This window comes from Pyrgilauda ruficollis, unplaced genomic scaffold (genome assembly GCF_017590135.1).
Source record: "Pyrgilauda ruficollis isolate IOZ18807 unplaced genomic scaffold, ASM1759013v1 scaffold146, whole genome shotgun sequence".
Taxonomy (NCBI): Eukaryota; Metazoa; Chordata; class Aves; order Passeriformes; family Passeridae; genus Pyrgilauda; species Pyrgilauda ruficollis.
This window is the reverse complement of record NW_024513210.1, coordinates 99,352-111,930: the sequence shown is the minus strand read 5'-3', so window position 1 is coordinate 111,930 and position 12,579 is coordinate 99,352. Positions and strand designations below refer to the sequence as shown.

Genomic DNA, 12,579 nt, shown 5'->3' with positions numbered 1-12,579 from the left:
ATTCTGATTTGACATAAGAAAATACCATGAGGACGGTCAAACACAGAAACACAGTTTGAGGAATCTCTGTCCTTGGGGATACAGAGTACTTTACTACAAATTGATCTAACAGGACCTGCCTTGTGTAGAATGTTGAGCTATGGATCTGAGGAGGCCTCTTACATCCTGCAAGAGTGTGTGATGTTAAATTCCTAGAAGCATTTGGAAAATCTCAAGCAGAGACAGGAACTGAACCAAAACTTCATTGTCCTTATCCACTTCTTCATCCCTCCGTCTTTTACTTTTGTGCACAGAAGGCACTGTGTCTGCTCCTGCCCATTCCCTCTGCTGTGTCTGGTAGAAAGTCTGTATCCCTGTGGAGCCACAGCCTGTAATCACTCACTTGATGGGAACCAGAGTCCAGATGAATGTCTCTGGGAACCAGGTACGTGCTGGCGCTGACTCGCTGCCCAGCTCGGTGTGCTCTGCCTCAGCAGCTTCAACAGCAACATCTGCTTCTGGGTACAAGCTCTCCAAGTCTGCCAGCTCATCAAAAGCTGTTGGGAATACAAGCATTCATTCAAAGGCAGAGCAACTGTGAAACCAGGATGGAGTTCAGCCAGGAAGAGCTCAGTTCTCCTTCCTTCTCACTCCCAGCCCAAACCCCCTTGTCCTTTCCAATATGCCCTCAACTTCATTTTTGTCTTCACAAGACAACCCAGGAAGCCAGGGATGCGTGTGCTCCCTAATGAGACATTTTACCTGCTCACAGTTTTGCTCTCATTCCCTGCAGAAAAGCCTAGATACTGCCCAATGCCATTCTTGGTCCATTCTCTGGTTTCCAGAAAGACCTCTCCTAGTCGTACAAACAGATTTTCTTTGCTAAGGCAGAAGCCCCATTTCCCTCCTTGACCATATTATCTTCCTGCTCACCAGCTGAAGCTTCCAAACAGGTTCAAACCCTGCAGCCACCCCTCTGCCCCTCCAGTGCTCTGGACACACACTCCTGCAAGGGCTATTCCCCTCTCCCTGTGGAGCACATCTCCTGTACAGCCTCCCAGTCACTCCTGTAAGCCATCCCCAGCTCCTAAGAACACTGCATGTTCAGCTGCCCGTGTGCAGCCTATATGTTACCCGTGATCTCCAAAGAAACAGGAAAAATCGAGATGTACACATGTAGTCGTAGTCAAAAGTGGTCTGGGTGCGGCACTCAATTGGAGACTTGATTTTAAGGCTGGTTAAAAATGTTAGACCTGCATTCTGGAGGAAAGAAGTGGGAGAAAAGAAAGTGTATTTCTGTGGAGGGGTTGATGTGCCTGAGGATCTGTCTCTACCCCCTCCTCCCAGCACATCACAGCTACTCTGTGTTGTTGCACCTCAGCACAACCTGCAAATTTATATCGGGAGAGAAGGCAGAACTGTCCTGCTCCCAGAGCCTGGTCCTCATGCCAAAGGATTGTGGGGGTGACCACTTGCATGTGCATGCCTGTACACAAAGCCAATTTTTTGGCACCACAGTTTGCTGCCCACCCTAACCCAGACTATTCTTTATCCTTCACTGCCACTCCCTTCTACTGTTCTTTCTCTCCTTTCCCTGGGTTCCCCTTTTCTCTCAGGTGCTTTGCTTCTCCAACTTCCAATTTTCTCCATCACAGGCTGAGAATCCACTCTGCTTCTAATCCCTAGAAACTCTAAAGAGGACTAATGGGGAGCTGGGTTCTGGGAATCTGCCTGATCAATGGGAATTTATCATAGTGAGAGCATACAGTGTCATTGATCTCTTAGTTCAGAAGCAAATTCAGATTGTGAAGTCACCAGCATTTATAGGAAAAACAATCTGTTAAGCTATCTGGTGCTGACATGGGATACAAAAGGGCTCAGCTCTGATATTTCAGGCTTTCTGGAAATTAGATTTACCTTCAGAAGTTCATAAACATCTGGTTGGGACACTGCATAAGAGTATCTGTTGTACATGAACGGTGACATCATTCCTGGTGAAGGGGTTGTCTGAGAGGCATCAGTGATTCCTGGGCTCTTATGGATGGTGCAGTAGTCACTGTAGATATCTGTGAGGGTGCTGAGCTGCTCCTGAGCATAGCTGAACATATTATACACCTGTAGAGAGAGAATGAAAACAGTACAGGTCAGTGTGAGGGGTGGGGAGATCTTAATTTCTATCCAGATATTTCCTGTGCCCTCAGAGGCCGAGCTCAGGTCCCACCTGTCACAAAAACCCAGCCCCAAGGGGTTTTGAATTTTATGGAGAGCTTCCACAAATTTTGGATGTATAGCACCAGAGAAGAACATGAGCCCCTCTGGGGTATGGCTGCATAGCTGTGGCCACTTCTAGCTTAACAATTGTACCTGTGAACTGAATGCAAACACTAAGGGCACCTTCCCTGCATGGGGGAACACTGGACAGCTTCTTGTCTGACTGAAGACACATCCTGGATCCACCACGACAGTGTCAAGAGGCAATTCAGGTGTCCTTAGACCGAGGTCTAGAGGAGAACAGGGACCCTTCCACTGCCAATACACCACTTAGAGGCCACTCTGTGAATGGAACCTGGTTCACCTGAGCTGGAACAAAGACACAGAGCTTATCCCATGTTTGGCATTTTTTTTAACATGACTTTTTTTCAGAGCATTGTCATGAATTGGTTCAGGAGATGGATGTCTCTTGCCTTCCGCTTGCCACTGTGGTAAAGCACAAGTAAGTGTGCTTTTTTAAAGTGTAAGTTTAACCAGGATGTGACTTCAAGCTGTAGCTGGGGATGACAGTGGGTTATTCTAACAGAACACACCCTCTGTAAACACTGGAAATTTTGGCTGGTGTTTGATGTTGGCCATCATTTTTTCTCATTAAACCATGCCCTGTCCCCATTCAAGCACTTGCTGGTACATCCACCATGCCTTATTAGCCAGCAAAGGTCAGCACTGGAGTGACTCACACTATCCCTGGATAGCTCAGCCTCTGGCCTCAGGAGAAGGACACTTTTGTCTACTGCACGGATGCTGCACAGGGAGCCTGGTGCAGCCTGCAAATGGAGATGGACAGTCGATCCTGGGAGAGCCACTGCCTCTGAGAAGCCAAGCTCCACCTGAAACAGCAGAAGAAAAGGGGACTGCAGGCACTGAGAGATGAAGGAAAGGGGAAGCCGTGGTTATTGGATTCTGCTGCATGTCTCCTGCCAGTTTGCAGATCATTAGCCACCCTCCAGCCTACCTGCCCCTCTATGCTTTGTGCACTGCTTACGTGGTTCCTGAAGCAGCTGGAGACTTTCAGACGGAAGGTGTCAGCTGCCACTTGTCCCTCAGGGAAGGCAATGTAAACAAAGAGGGTAGCCATGGATGAAATGAGGTCAATGGGCAGAGAGATGTTGAAAGCCCCACTGTACTGACCTGAAGGATGAAGGAAAAATTAAAAAAAATATGGCAAGGTGCAAGGAAGTCTTCAATCCAAGGATTACAGCAGCAATGTGCTCTTCCTCTGTAATACTTCTGTACAGATTTTTACATAAAAACTATTCTGCCTTGCTTCTGGGAAGGCCACAGCTAGGCTAGGATGGAGGTTTTTATAGCAGTGACCTTGTATCATGACACACCTTGGCAACAGTGAGCACTTGGAAGAGAAATGAGTCTTTCTACTTGAGCCCAGAAAGACTCCATAAGTTACTTTGGCATTTTCTTGCTTGGCAGATAAACTCTGACAGTTTCATCATTTGATCAGCAGAAAAAAAAGAAAAAAGGAAATTAAAAGACAGAAAAAAGACAGCACATTTCCTATAGGTTTTTTTGTGCCAGCTTTGTGGTTTCCTGTTAGTCTCAGATCTCTTTTGTCTCCTTCTCGATGTAGGCTGGAAAGACTTTCTTGTTGGATCCTTAATCTGTTCCTGGTTGTTAGATGCTCTTACCTGATGGTGGATCAAGAAGCACTGTTGTTTGGCCATGATGCACAAGGGACCCTCTGGCCATAACCTAAAGGGTAATGAACAGAACAAAGGGTTGAGAGTGCCTTTGCTCCACGTTTCTGGGCCAGCAAAGGGCCCTGTGCTGACACAGACCGGGCTCAGAGCTGACCTCGCTGGCGCTGCCCGCACTCACCAGGTGGTAGAAGCGTGCCCTGGCAGCCCGGAGTCCCAGCTCTGTGCTGAGTATGTGGTAGTGCACAGTGACCTGCTGCACATCCCCACAGGCTGGCACTGCCTGCACGGGCTGGATCCTCACGGAGCTGCGGCTGGAGGAGTAGAAGGCCCTCATGGGGAGCGATGCCGTGCCGTAAGAAACCTTCACGGTTCGACTGTTCACGTCCTCCGGCTGGGACTTTGCCTGTGGCACAGAAAAAAGTGTGTGAGGATTTCCTGCAGCTCTTCCTATGCCAAAACCAAGGCTGACTAAGCAGCGGGCTCTGAACTATGCCAGCGTAGGGTGTCTACTTCCACCTACACCAAGTTCAATCAGTCCTCTTCTGCATTTGCCTGCTGTACCACACTCTGGGATAACTAGTGCCTAAACTGGAGCAGGGAGCTGTACACTGCTAGGGCGTTAGCTGAAGTCTGAAATTCTGCCATGCTGCTGCTACCCTGGGAGCAAGCCAGATCATTGGACTATGTGAAGTGGCTTATCAGCTCCTGGATCAAACCACTGAACTCTTTGCTTCTGTCTGCTCTATGTGGGTAATGTATTAGCATGGATCTGCCCTTATAATGTATTTCAATTCTATTACTTGCTTAGCTCCAGGCTGATTTGCAATAACTGGTTCCTAACCTGTAATATAACTTTACTGCTGTTGTCCCATGCTGATGTCTCTAAGACGAAGGAGGCCATCCCAGTGTCATCTGTGAGGTAGGTCTTGGTCTGCTTCCTGCTCCCATAGGACACGGTAAGAATCACCTTCTTGTTCTTCAGGGGTGTCCCACTGGCACTTCTGAGTTCCAGCTGTAACAATGCAGAGAACAGTCAGAGAATTGGAGCTCTCAGGATTGAAAATCCACCTCCCAGTAGAAGTCCCAGTCCCCCTCTCTGCAAAGGGACTCAGTGTGAATTTTGACCTCTCCAACCCTTCCTCATTTATGCAGCAGCCATCTCATCTGGCAAAGCCACAGATCCTGCAGTCACACCTTTGGATAACGTCTTGGTAGAGATGTCAAAGAAGGGACTGGGACACAAGATTTGCTGGCAGCGTTGGGCAGTTCAGAACAAGGGGACCCCTGGGCACTTCTGTGCCCACCACCTGCTTAGGCCCAGCCACTGGTCTTTCCACGTTTCTTCCCTTTTCACTCACATTTCCATAGTAGGGAGCTCCTTGCTGGTAGTAGTAGCTCGTCCCCCAGAACTGGAGAGTTGTGATATCAAAAGTGACCTTGCAGTTTTCAGTGGTGTTGAACTCCACTCCTGGGAAAGACAGGAGGCACGTGCAGGTGAGTAGCATGTCTAAGCAGGCATCAAGACTGGATAAACTCAGTTAAGGTCTAAGCAGGCATCAAGACTGGATAAACTCAGTTAAGGGGTGGACCATCACTCATAGGGCACTGCAGTTTCTCCATGCAGCTTCAGGAGTCATTTAACACACACGCACTCGGCTGTAGTGCCTCCAACACTCTGATGTGACAGAATGACAGCAGTCTATCTGGAGGTCTCTCTGTCAGACACTTCTCAAACACTCTTTCCCACTTTAAGATGGTCCTACTCATAATTGTCCTCTTCCATTCTCCTTCCCTCCTGACAGCAGTCATTAGAAGGCAGCATTTTTCCTTGCCTTTCCCATGTCAGTTTGCAGTCTGGTGTCTCATCCCGTATGCCCATCTGAAATCACTGCAGCCGTTTGTTAAGTGAATGTGTGTCACTGCTTCTGGCAAGGGGCTGAGAAACATTTTCTTCACAGGAAGAAAAGGAAGGCCTTGCAAAATCTTGTGAGAGTGGGAACCTTATAAGAAACATTATCTCCCTATCTGGGATGTAGAGATAAATCTAATGAGGAGCTAGTAACAGCACACAGTCAGGGCCTTGGCTATCTCTAGTTGCTCTGAATAACATCTCATTCCAACTGACTGTCCTAAAATATGGTTTAAGAACAAGAGAACCTGGCCTGGCCCACCTCTGTACACATTTTTAATGTGATGAGAAGACAAGAGAAAGCAGCTCTTGCCCATCTCTGGCAAAAATGACTGCCAGAGCAGGCATCAAGACTGGATGAGCTCAATTATCTAATAAATAAAAACACAAAGAAAAGTACATTTTACGAGTGTATAATAGAAGATTTTTCACAAAGTGTAGAATCAGTTTTTTCTACCTGTTCCACTTTCTTTCAGAAAAGCCTCAGCCTCCAGATTGAAATCATAATTATCACCATGCTTCCGGTGGAAAATCTTAGTATTCACTTCAGTGGAAAAGCAGCCGTCCTCATTTGTCTGGGAATATGAAATTGTATTTGTTAACCAATCATGAAGGCAAAAGAGCATTCTGTCTCTTTGCCCTCTTTCCTCCCTTTTGCAAGAGGGGTGGGTGTCTCCCGTGCTCACCTCGCCGGTGTAATCCTTACAGATGCTGCGCTTGGCTTTGGAAGACTTCCGGTTATAGCGGATGTGTTTACGGCACACCACAGCCCTCACGCTGCCCTGGACTGCTTTCCCATAGGTGTACCTGGCAAAGGGGGCACAGAGGGCTTACACTCACACAGAAACATTGGCTCAGCAGTGAGTAATGTCAGCTTTACCCTGCGGTTTGCTGCCCAGCAGCCTGCAGTATATTCATGGCCACCAGCTCAGCAGAGGAGGCCAAGAAGTACAAATGGCCTCATCAGATTGAGACAGAAGGCACTGGTGGCCGAGTTCTCTTCAAGACAACACTAGTCCCATCAGGCAGGGCTTGGGGATGCTGTGTTGGCCACAAGCTGAGCCGTTACTCCTACAACCCTGTCACTAACAAATACAGCAGAGGTGCTGTATTGTAGGGCACAGGCTGCACTGAGGGAATGCGCTGCCACACTCTCAGACTCACAGAGAAAGTAGGGAGAGAGAATATGGAGAAAGGTGAGAGTCCAGGAGAATTGCTTGGCAAAGGATGACGGGGTACCAACTCTTGGGGTGCGGGTAGGGTTGGCAGAGACCATTTTGAGCTCAGTTATTGATGGCTGTGCATTTTCCAAACCAGTAAAAATGCACCTTCTGCCACGATAAGTCAGCTCACATGCCACAGACGTGGAGAGGGAAGTTTTCCTCTAGGATGGTGACCACCTGAGGCATCTGGATGGAGACACTGAACTTGGGCAGCACTGTGTGAAAGCAAGAGAAAGATAATTCAGTGAGAATAGAAAGACTTAATTTGCTCCAATCCTTCCAAAGTGGCTGTGTACAGAAAAAAAAAAAAAAAAATCTCTCCTTTTGTTCCAGCACATGGCCTGGTAGGAATACACCAACAACCCAGCTGGGAGAATGGGATGGGAGTAGGCAGCTTGAGTCTCCTCAGAGCACAGCTGTGGGGCATTGTCTCAGTCCCATCCTCAGGACACGGGAGGAGAAAGCCGGGGGGCCTGGGTGAAGGTCAGTGACCACACCTGTGGGCAGGCACTTGCGCTTCCCAGCAGACAGCACAACCAGCACAGCTGTTCACAGCTGCATGGCCCATCCAGCTCTGTGTGAGGAGGCTGGCAAAACACCTTTCTCTGCTGCCACCAGCTTCCTGAGACTCTTACCATACTCCTCTACCCTGAAGGTGCGTGTGAGGCCAGGCATTCTGATGGTGTACTCTCCAAGCGGTGCTTCTGCAGCCAGCGGGAAGGACAGATCCACAATGCCTCCCACGGGTGTAACATCCAGCCACTGTGCAATTCGGTTCCCTTTGGGGTCCTGCACAGGTGGAGCAGACAGCAGTTACTTTCCAGTGCAAAAAGACTCTTTTGCAGGATGTCCAAGACACCAGGGTGTGGTCTGACCACATATTCTCTTGTGCTGAGAGCCCAGGTCTATGACACAGCTACAGTGCTCAGGTAAGTCCAAGCTCAAAGAGGAAAGGACTTTTCTCCTGTCTCACTGACAAAGAAAATCTATCATATCATTGTTCCCTGGTGGCACTGCCATCTCTGACTGCAAAACTGTTGTTTACTGCCTGCCTGTCTCACTAAGAGAAAGAAGTGGTCCTTCTTGGAGACCTCTGTGGTCATCTGAGCTGACACAGTCCACAAGGTCACTGTGGAGACATTCTGCCTAAGGCACAAGCTACTGGGGATTGATGTCTTGAATCCACAGGAAACAATGGGGAAGTGGTGCAGGACTCCATGCAGGGGAACCATTGAGGCCCAGTCATGAAGGACAGTGCTCTCCCACTGCTGGTTCTGGGAGGGCAAGGTGCAGAACTCTAGGCACAGCCACACTGCCCAGCCAGTAGGAGCTTTGTGATGAGTTGATGGGACTGTTCCCATTCCTTCTGAGGTAACTGACTTTCTGCATTGATATTTCCCAACCACTATCTCCAAACCTGTGTCTTCCCCATGGTGAGAAGAGTTCATCACTTACAGTAAAGTAGGAGTTTTACCTTCAGTTCCACCAGGCGCTGCTGTGAGGAGAAAGCAACAGTTACTGGTGGGATGCTTTCAGGTAAGTTACCATCCACCTCCCCGGTATTTTTTATTTCCCCAACCATCCACCAGTCTTCTCTAAGCCATTCCCAGGGACTGCCCATAACCCATGAGCAGGTCCTGTCTTGCAGGTGGTGCCCAACACTGCTTGTAAGCACCAAAAGCAATTTTGAGACCTGCTGTACAAACATCTCCTGGCTGGGCCAAGCACTGATCTAGAAGATGTGCAGGCAGCTCGTAACATTTCCAGACTTCAGGTAGCTTCCCTCTTGACTTACTGTTTCACTGCTGGCAATAAAGTTCTGATCCAAGGTCACAATCCGCAACTTGACTACAAAGCAAAAGGAAAACAGGCTGGCTGAAATTAAATCAAGTCTCTCAATAGTAAATAACAAGAACACATGGCTAAGAAAGATGTGTACGTGTGCTTTCCTGAGAGGATGAGGGCAGCAGATAGAGTCATCCACTCCTAGGCCTATACCCAAAGCCCTGCTAGGAGCTGGCAGCCTGCTAGAAAAAATGTGTTAGGAGAGGCAGTGTGGGGCTTTCTGGGAAAGCTGGCTGTGCTGGTGGGAAAGAACATTTTTCTGGACACTGGACCTGTGGTGGGCCACTCAGTCTTGCCTGCAGTGAAGGCCATCCCAGTGGAAAGTGTGGAGAGGCTTGGGGCAAACAGCTGAAACCTGTGGTGATCTGAGCTGTGCAAGGGCAGTGGTGGGACCCGTGGGACTGCAATCCTCACCTGAGGAAGTCTAGGCAGAAGAGAGGGACTGAGAGCCCTGACAGACAGACACGGCTTTGACTGGAGCAATCATGAGTGTAACACTGTGGCTTCTAAATCTTTTCTCACACATCAAGGAAAACACACAAGCCCTGTTCACAGTGGCATACAGCACGCTGACACAGGAGAGAGATATTCCCAAACCCCTCAAGGCCTAGAAGGAAGCCTGTGGCCCATCTCCCTTCCCGAGCAGGTCCTGCTCAGAGGACTAGAGAGTACCCCACATTTTGTGGCCTGAGGATCACTCTGTCTCTCACAAGACATGGCATTCTGTCCATACCAATCTGTCCAGGTTTGTACACAGGTCTGTCTGTCTGGATAAAAGTCTTCTTGTCTGCATGCTTGATTAGGACTTTCTGTTTCTTCTGGAACTCTGAGTTGGCTTCCATGACTGTGATAACAACAAAAGCCACTTCCTCAAGGTTTCCAACAGGAGGAGGGACCTGCAGGTATAGTTATAACCATTCAGAGTGGATCCCATTCACTGATCCCGAAGTTTTTGGAATAAAAATTGTGATATAACTTTTGGGTTGCTTTTGTTCTTCTTGTCTGGAAAGACTTCACATAACATTTCTAGAAGGGGGAGCTATATAGCAGAGAGGACAATGGCAGGCTGAAGCAGAAGATTCACTGGCCAATTAAGATGTCCTCATGGGAAGGCACAACTCTTTGCATTCCTGCACAGCAAGAGCAGAACTCATACAATATCCACCCTAGTGAGAACCCTTGAAAGTATCTTCCTCACCTGGAAGCTTGTGCAATGAAAGAAAGGGAACTGAGAGATGGACTGAGTGATCAGAGTCTCATTCCCAGCTCTGCTTTGCAAGGTGACCGACACATGGATTGGGACTGCTTGCTCTCTGCTGAGCTGGAGACACACTGTCTCTGAGAAGGGGTAGTAGAGCTGAGATGGTATTGCCACAGCATAGTTTCTGAAAAAAGAAAAAAGACAGGTTAATCAGACTTTCTGAGAGGGCAGGTTTTGACCTGTATTTGGGTACTTCCTAGCAGACTTCTGGTCTCTTCACTCTGCTGTAATGACACCTGTGGGACATGACACTGTTCTCATCTACGGGTACTGCAGACATTGACAGTGAGGCAGCACTGTATGCTGCATGCACATATAAAATTATAAAGTCACTGCCTTACAAACTGAAAGTGAAAATAAGGTGAAGGGACCTCCCCATCTCACCCGAGGGATCAGCACCAGCTTGGCTTTCTTGCAGGTTTCCCAAGTCTTCAATGCTTTCACTGAACTACACTACATTATCACCACCAGTTTTGTTGGGTGGTTTTCACATTACTCTTGGCTCAGAAACAATGCCCTCTGCAAGGGACCCAGTGTCCCAGCTTCATGTCCCAGCCACAGAGACTCAAGAGCACCTTCACTTCAGCTCCTGACACTTCTGTCCTCTTTGCTCTCTACTTGCTCTCCCATCTCTGCATCTACTCCAAGCCGCGTCCATAACACCAAAAAGTTGTTCACAGTTTGTTTGTTCCCATCTTTTACTGTACTGTAGCATCTAGGACCAACAAAAAGCCAACATTCAAGCAGATTTCAAAATTCTTATCACTGACTCCTCCCACTCAGTGCCTCTGGACAGGCTCAGCCAGCAGCATGTTTTGCAGGAAGCAGAGGGCAGGGCCTGGAAAGATCAGAAAAGCAGGAGGAAGGGAGGTGACCTGCTGGCAGTTTTCAGCTGGAGCTCATCACCCTGGCGAGAGGGAGTCAAAGTCCTGCTGGCCAGGAGCCTGTGACTGCTGTCACACTTGAGTGCTGCCAAGCTGCCTTAGGATCTCAAAACACATAAAAACAACATCTTGTTTTTCCTACTTGAGCTGAGTCATGGGACCTCCCTCTTGCCACTTGTGCCAAAGGATGGGATGAGCACTAAAAATTCACTGCTTGAAACCTCCCATACCCCCCTTGCTTTTAATGATCCTTTACTCTGGAACATTTTCTTACACCCCTTTAACATTTCATCCCTTGTCCTTGCCTTCTGAGCTACAAAAGTAAGAAAGAACATCTCTGGGGCAGTCATCCAAGGGTCCCAAAATCCAAGCTGGATCATGAATCTATGAAAAAAATGGAATACAGGCAGGACAGCAGACAACCTGTTGAAGCAAGTGGTATTTCTGTAAAGCAAAGCTTCATGCTGAGAGTAACAGTGGCAAGCAGACAGCAGTAAAACACATCCTTTGTGTGGGAGCTTGTCAGCCTGTGGAACATGTCCTAGAGGAAGTACTCCCACTGGAGAAGGTTTTTAAAACTAGGCTTGTACACACCATGCCACATGCAGCAGGAGGGAACCCAGCTACAACCCACTGCCATCTTTTTCACTGTAACATCTACTGCTCAAGCACAGCCATGCTTCTGTTTGCACTTGTGCCATGGCTGCAAAAACAAACGCCTTCAAAAAAAGCAAGAACAAGTTCACAAGCCAGGACATCGCAGCAGTGTCTGCTGGAACAGGAGCTGCATTCCTGACAAAGTATATGAAGAGAAGCTGTGCTGGGAATTGTCCTTGAGAGAGGTCTGAGGAAAGGCGTGGTGGGAGCAGATGGCCAGCCAAGCCTGAACGAACACGCTGCTGTACCAAGAGCATCCCTACCAGATACTTGGGCTCATGGTTGCTCACTTTGTAGAGACACTCAGCTTTGCAGGCTAAACTGTTAAATGGTGACCTGTGACTCTGGAAGAAAGGCTTAGCCCAAAGTAAACATATTCTGGAACACAGTAGGAGACGTGAGATATTGGAAGGTCAGAATTAAGCACATGCAGAAAGCTGGAAGAGTCGTTCTGCCTGAGTCCTTGCTGAAATACATGGTCTACATCAAAGGCACTAAAGGAAGAGCCAATTAGCAGGGGGAATGTGGGGAAAGGGCACATGGAAACCAAGCAAAACCTTGGGAACCTGAGAAATTATGTCTCCCTGGAAAAACACTCCTCACCTTAAGACTCCTGTCCCATTTCTGTCATATACTGCCACCCCCACCAGGATCCCTCACAGACCAGAGCACATTTGCAAAGCGGCGAAGTTCTTACAGCATTGCAGGCATTCCAGCTGTGCTAGGCAGGAGAAGGATGCAGCCCCACAGGAAAATGATCCTCCACATAGCTGATTGCAGGTCGAATTCCACCAGGGAAAGCTTAGCCACTCCTCAGCACCCCCTTCTCCCCTGCTCCTGCTGTCTTCCTTCTCCCCCTCATCCAGAGCCGAAGGAGCACGCAACTCCTGCCCTG

The 12,579-nt window shown here is 48.4% G+C and overlaps 1 protein-coding gene across 8 annotated transcripts in view; it reads right to left on the bottom strand.

The window, feature by feature from the left end:
- LOC121349832 (alpha-2-macroglobulin-like protein 1) overlaps nt 1-12,579 on the bottom strand; it is a 24,266-nt gene extending 11,687 nt beyond the window's left edge. For all 8 annotated transcript variants that reach the window (XR_005954608.1, XR_005954610.1, XR_005954609.1 and 5 more), the window contains exons 1-18: nt 12,382-12,579; nt 10,081-10,267; nt 9,616-9,778; nt 8,833-8,885; nt 8,512-8,532; nt 7,673-7,826; nt 7,168-7,252; nt 6,501-6,621; nt 6,272-6,389; nt 5,264-5,373; nt 4,747-4,917; nt 4,084-4,308; nt 3,894-3,957; nt 3,236-3,381; nt 2,931-3,080; nt 1,897-2,094; nt 1,152-1,239; nt 383-536 (exon numbers count right to left, since the gene is read on the bottom strand). Coding sequence is in view for 1 of the 8 variants with exons in the window: in XM_041460605.1 (XP_041316539.1) it covers nt 383-536; nt 1,152-1,239; nt 1,897-2,094; nt 2,931-3,080; nt 3,236-3,381; nt 3,894-3,957; nt 4,084-4,308; nt 4,747-4,917; nt 5,264-5,373; nt 6,272-6,389; nt 6,501-6,621; nt 7,168-7,252; nt 7,673-7,826; nt 8,512-8,532; nt 8,833-8,885; nt 9,616-9,778; nt 10,081-10,267; nt 12,382-12,452 (2,279 nt within the window). In the remaining 7 variants the exon portion in view is untranslated. The remainder of the gene's footprint in view (nt 1-382; nt 537-1,151; nt 1,240-1,896; nt 2,095-2,930; nt 3,081-3,235; nt 3,382-3,893; nt 3,958-4,083; nt 4,309-4,746; nt 4,918-5,263; nt 5,374-6,271; nt 6,390-6,500; nt 6,622-7,167; nt 7,253-7,672; nt 7,827-8,511; nt 8,533-8,832; nt 8,886-9,615; nt 9,779-10,080; nt 10,268-12,381) is intronic.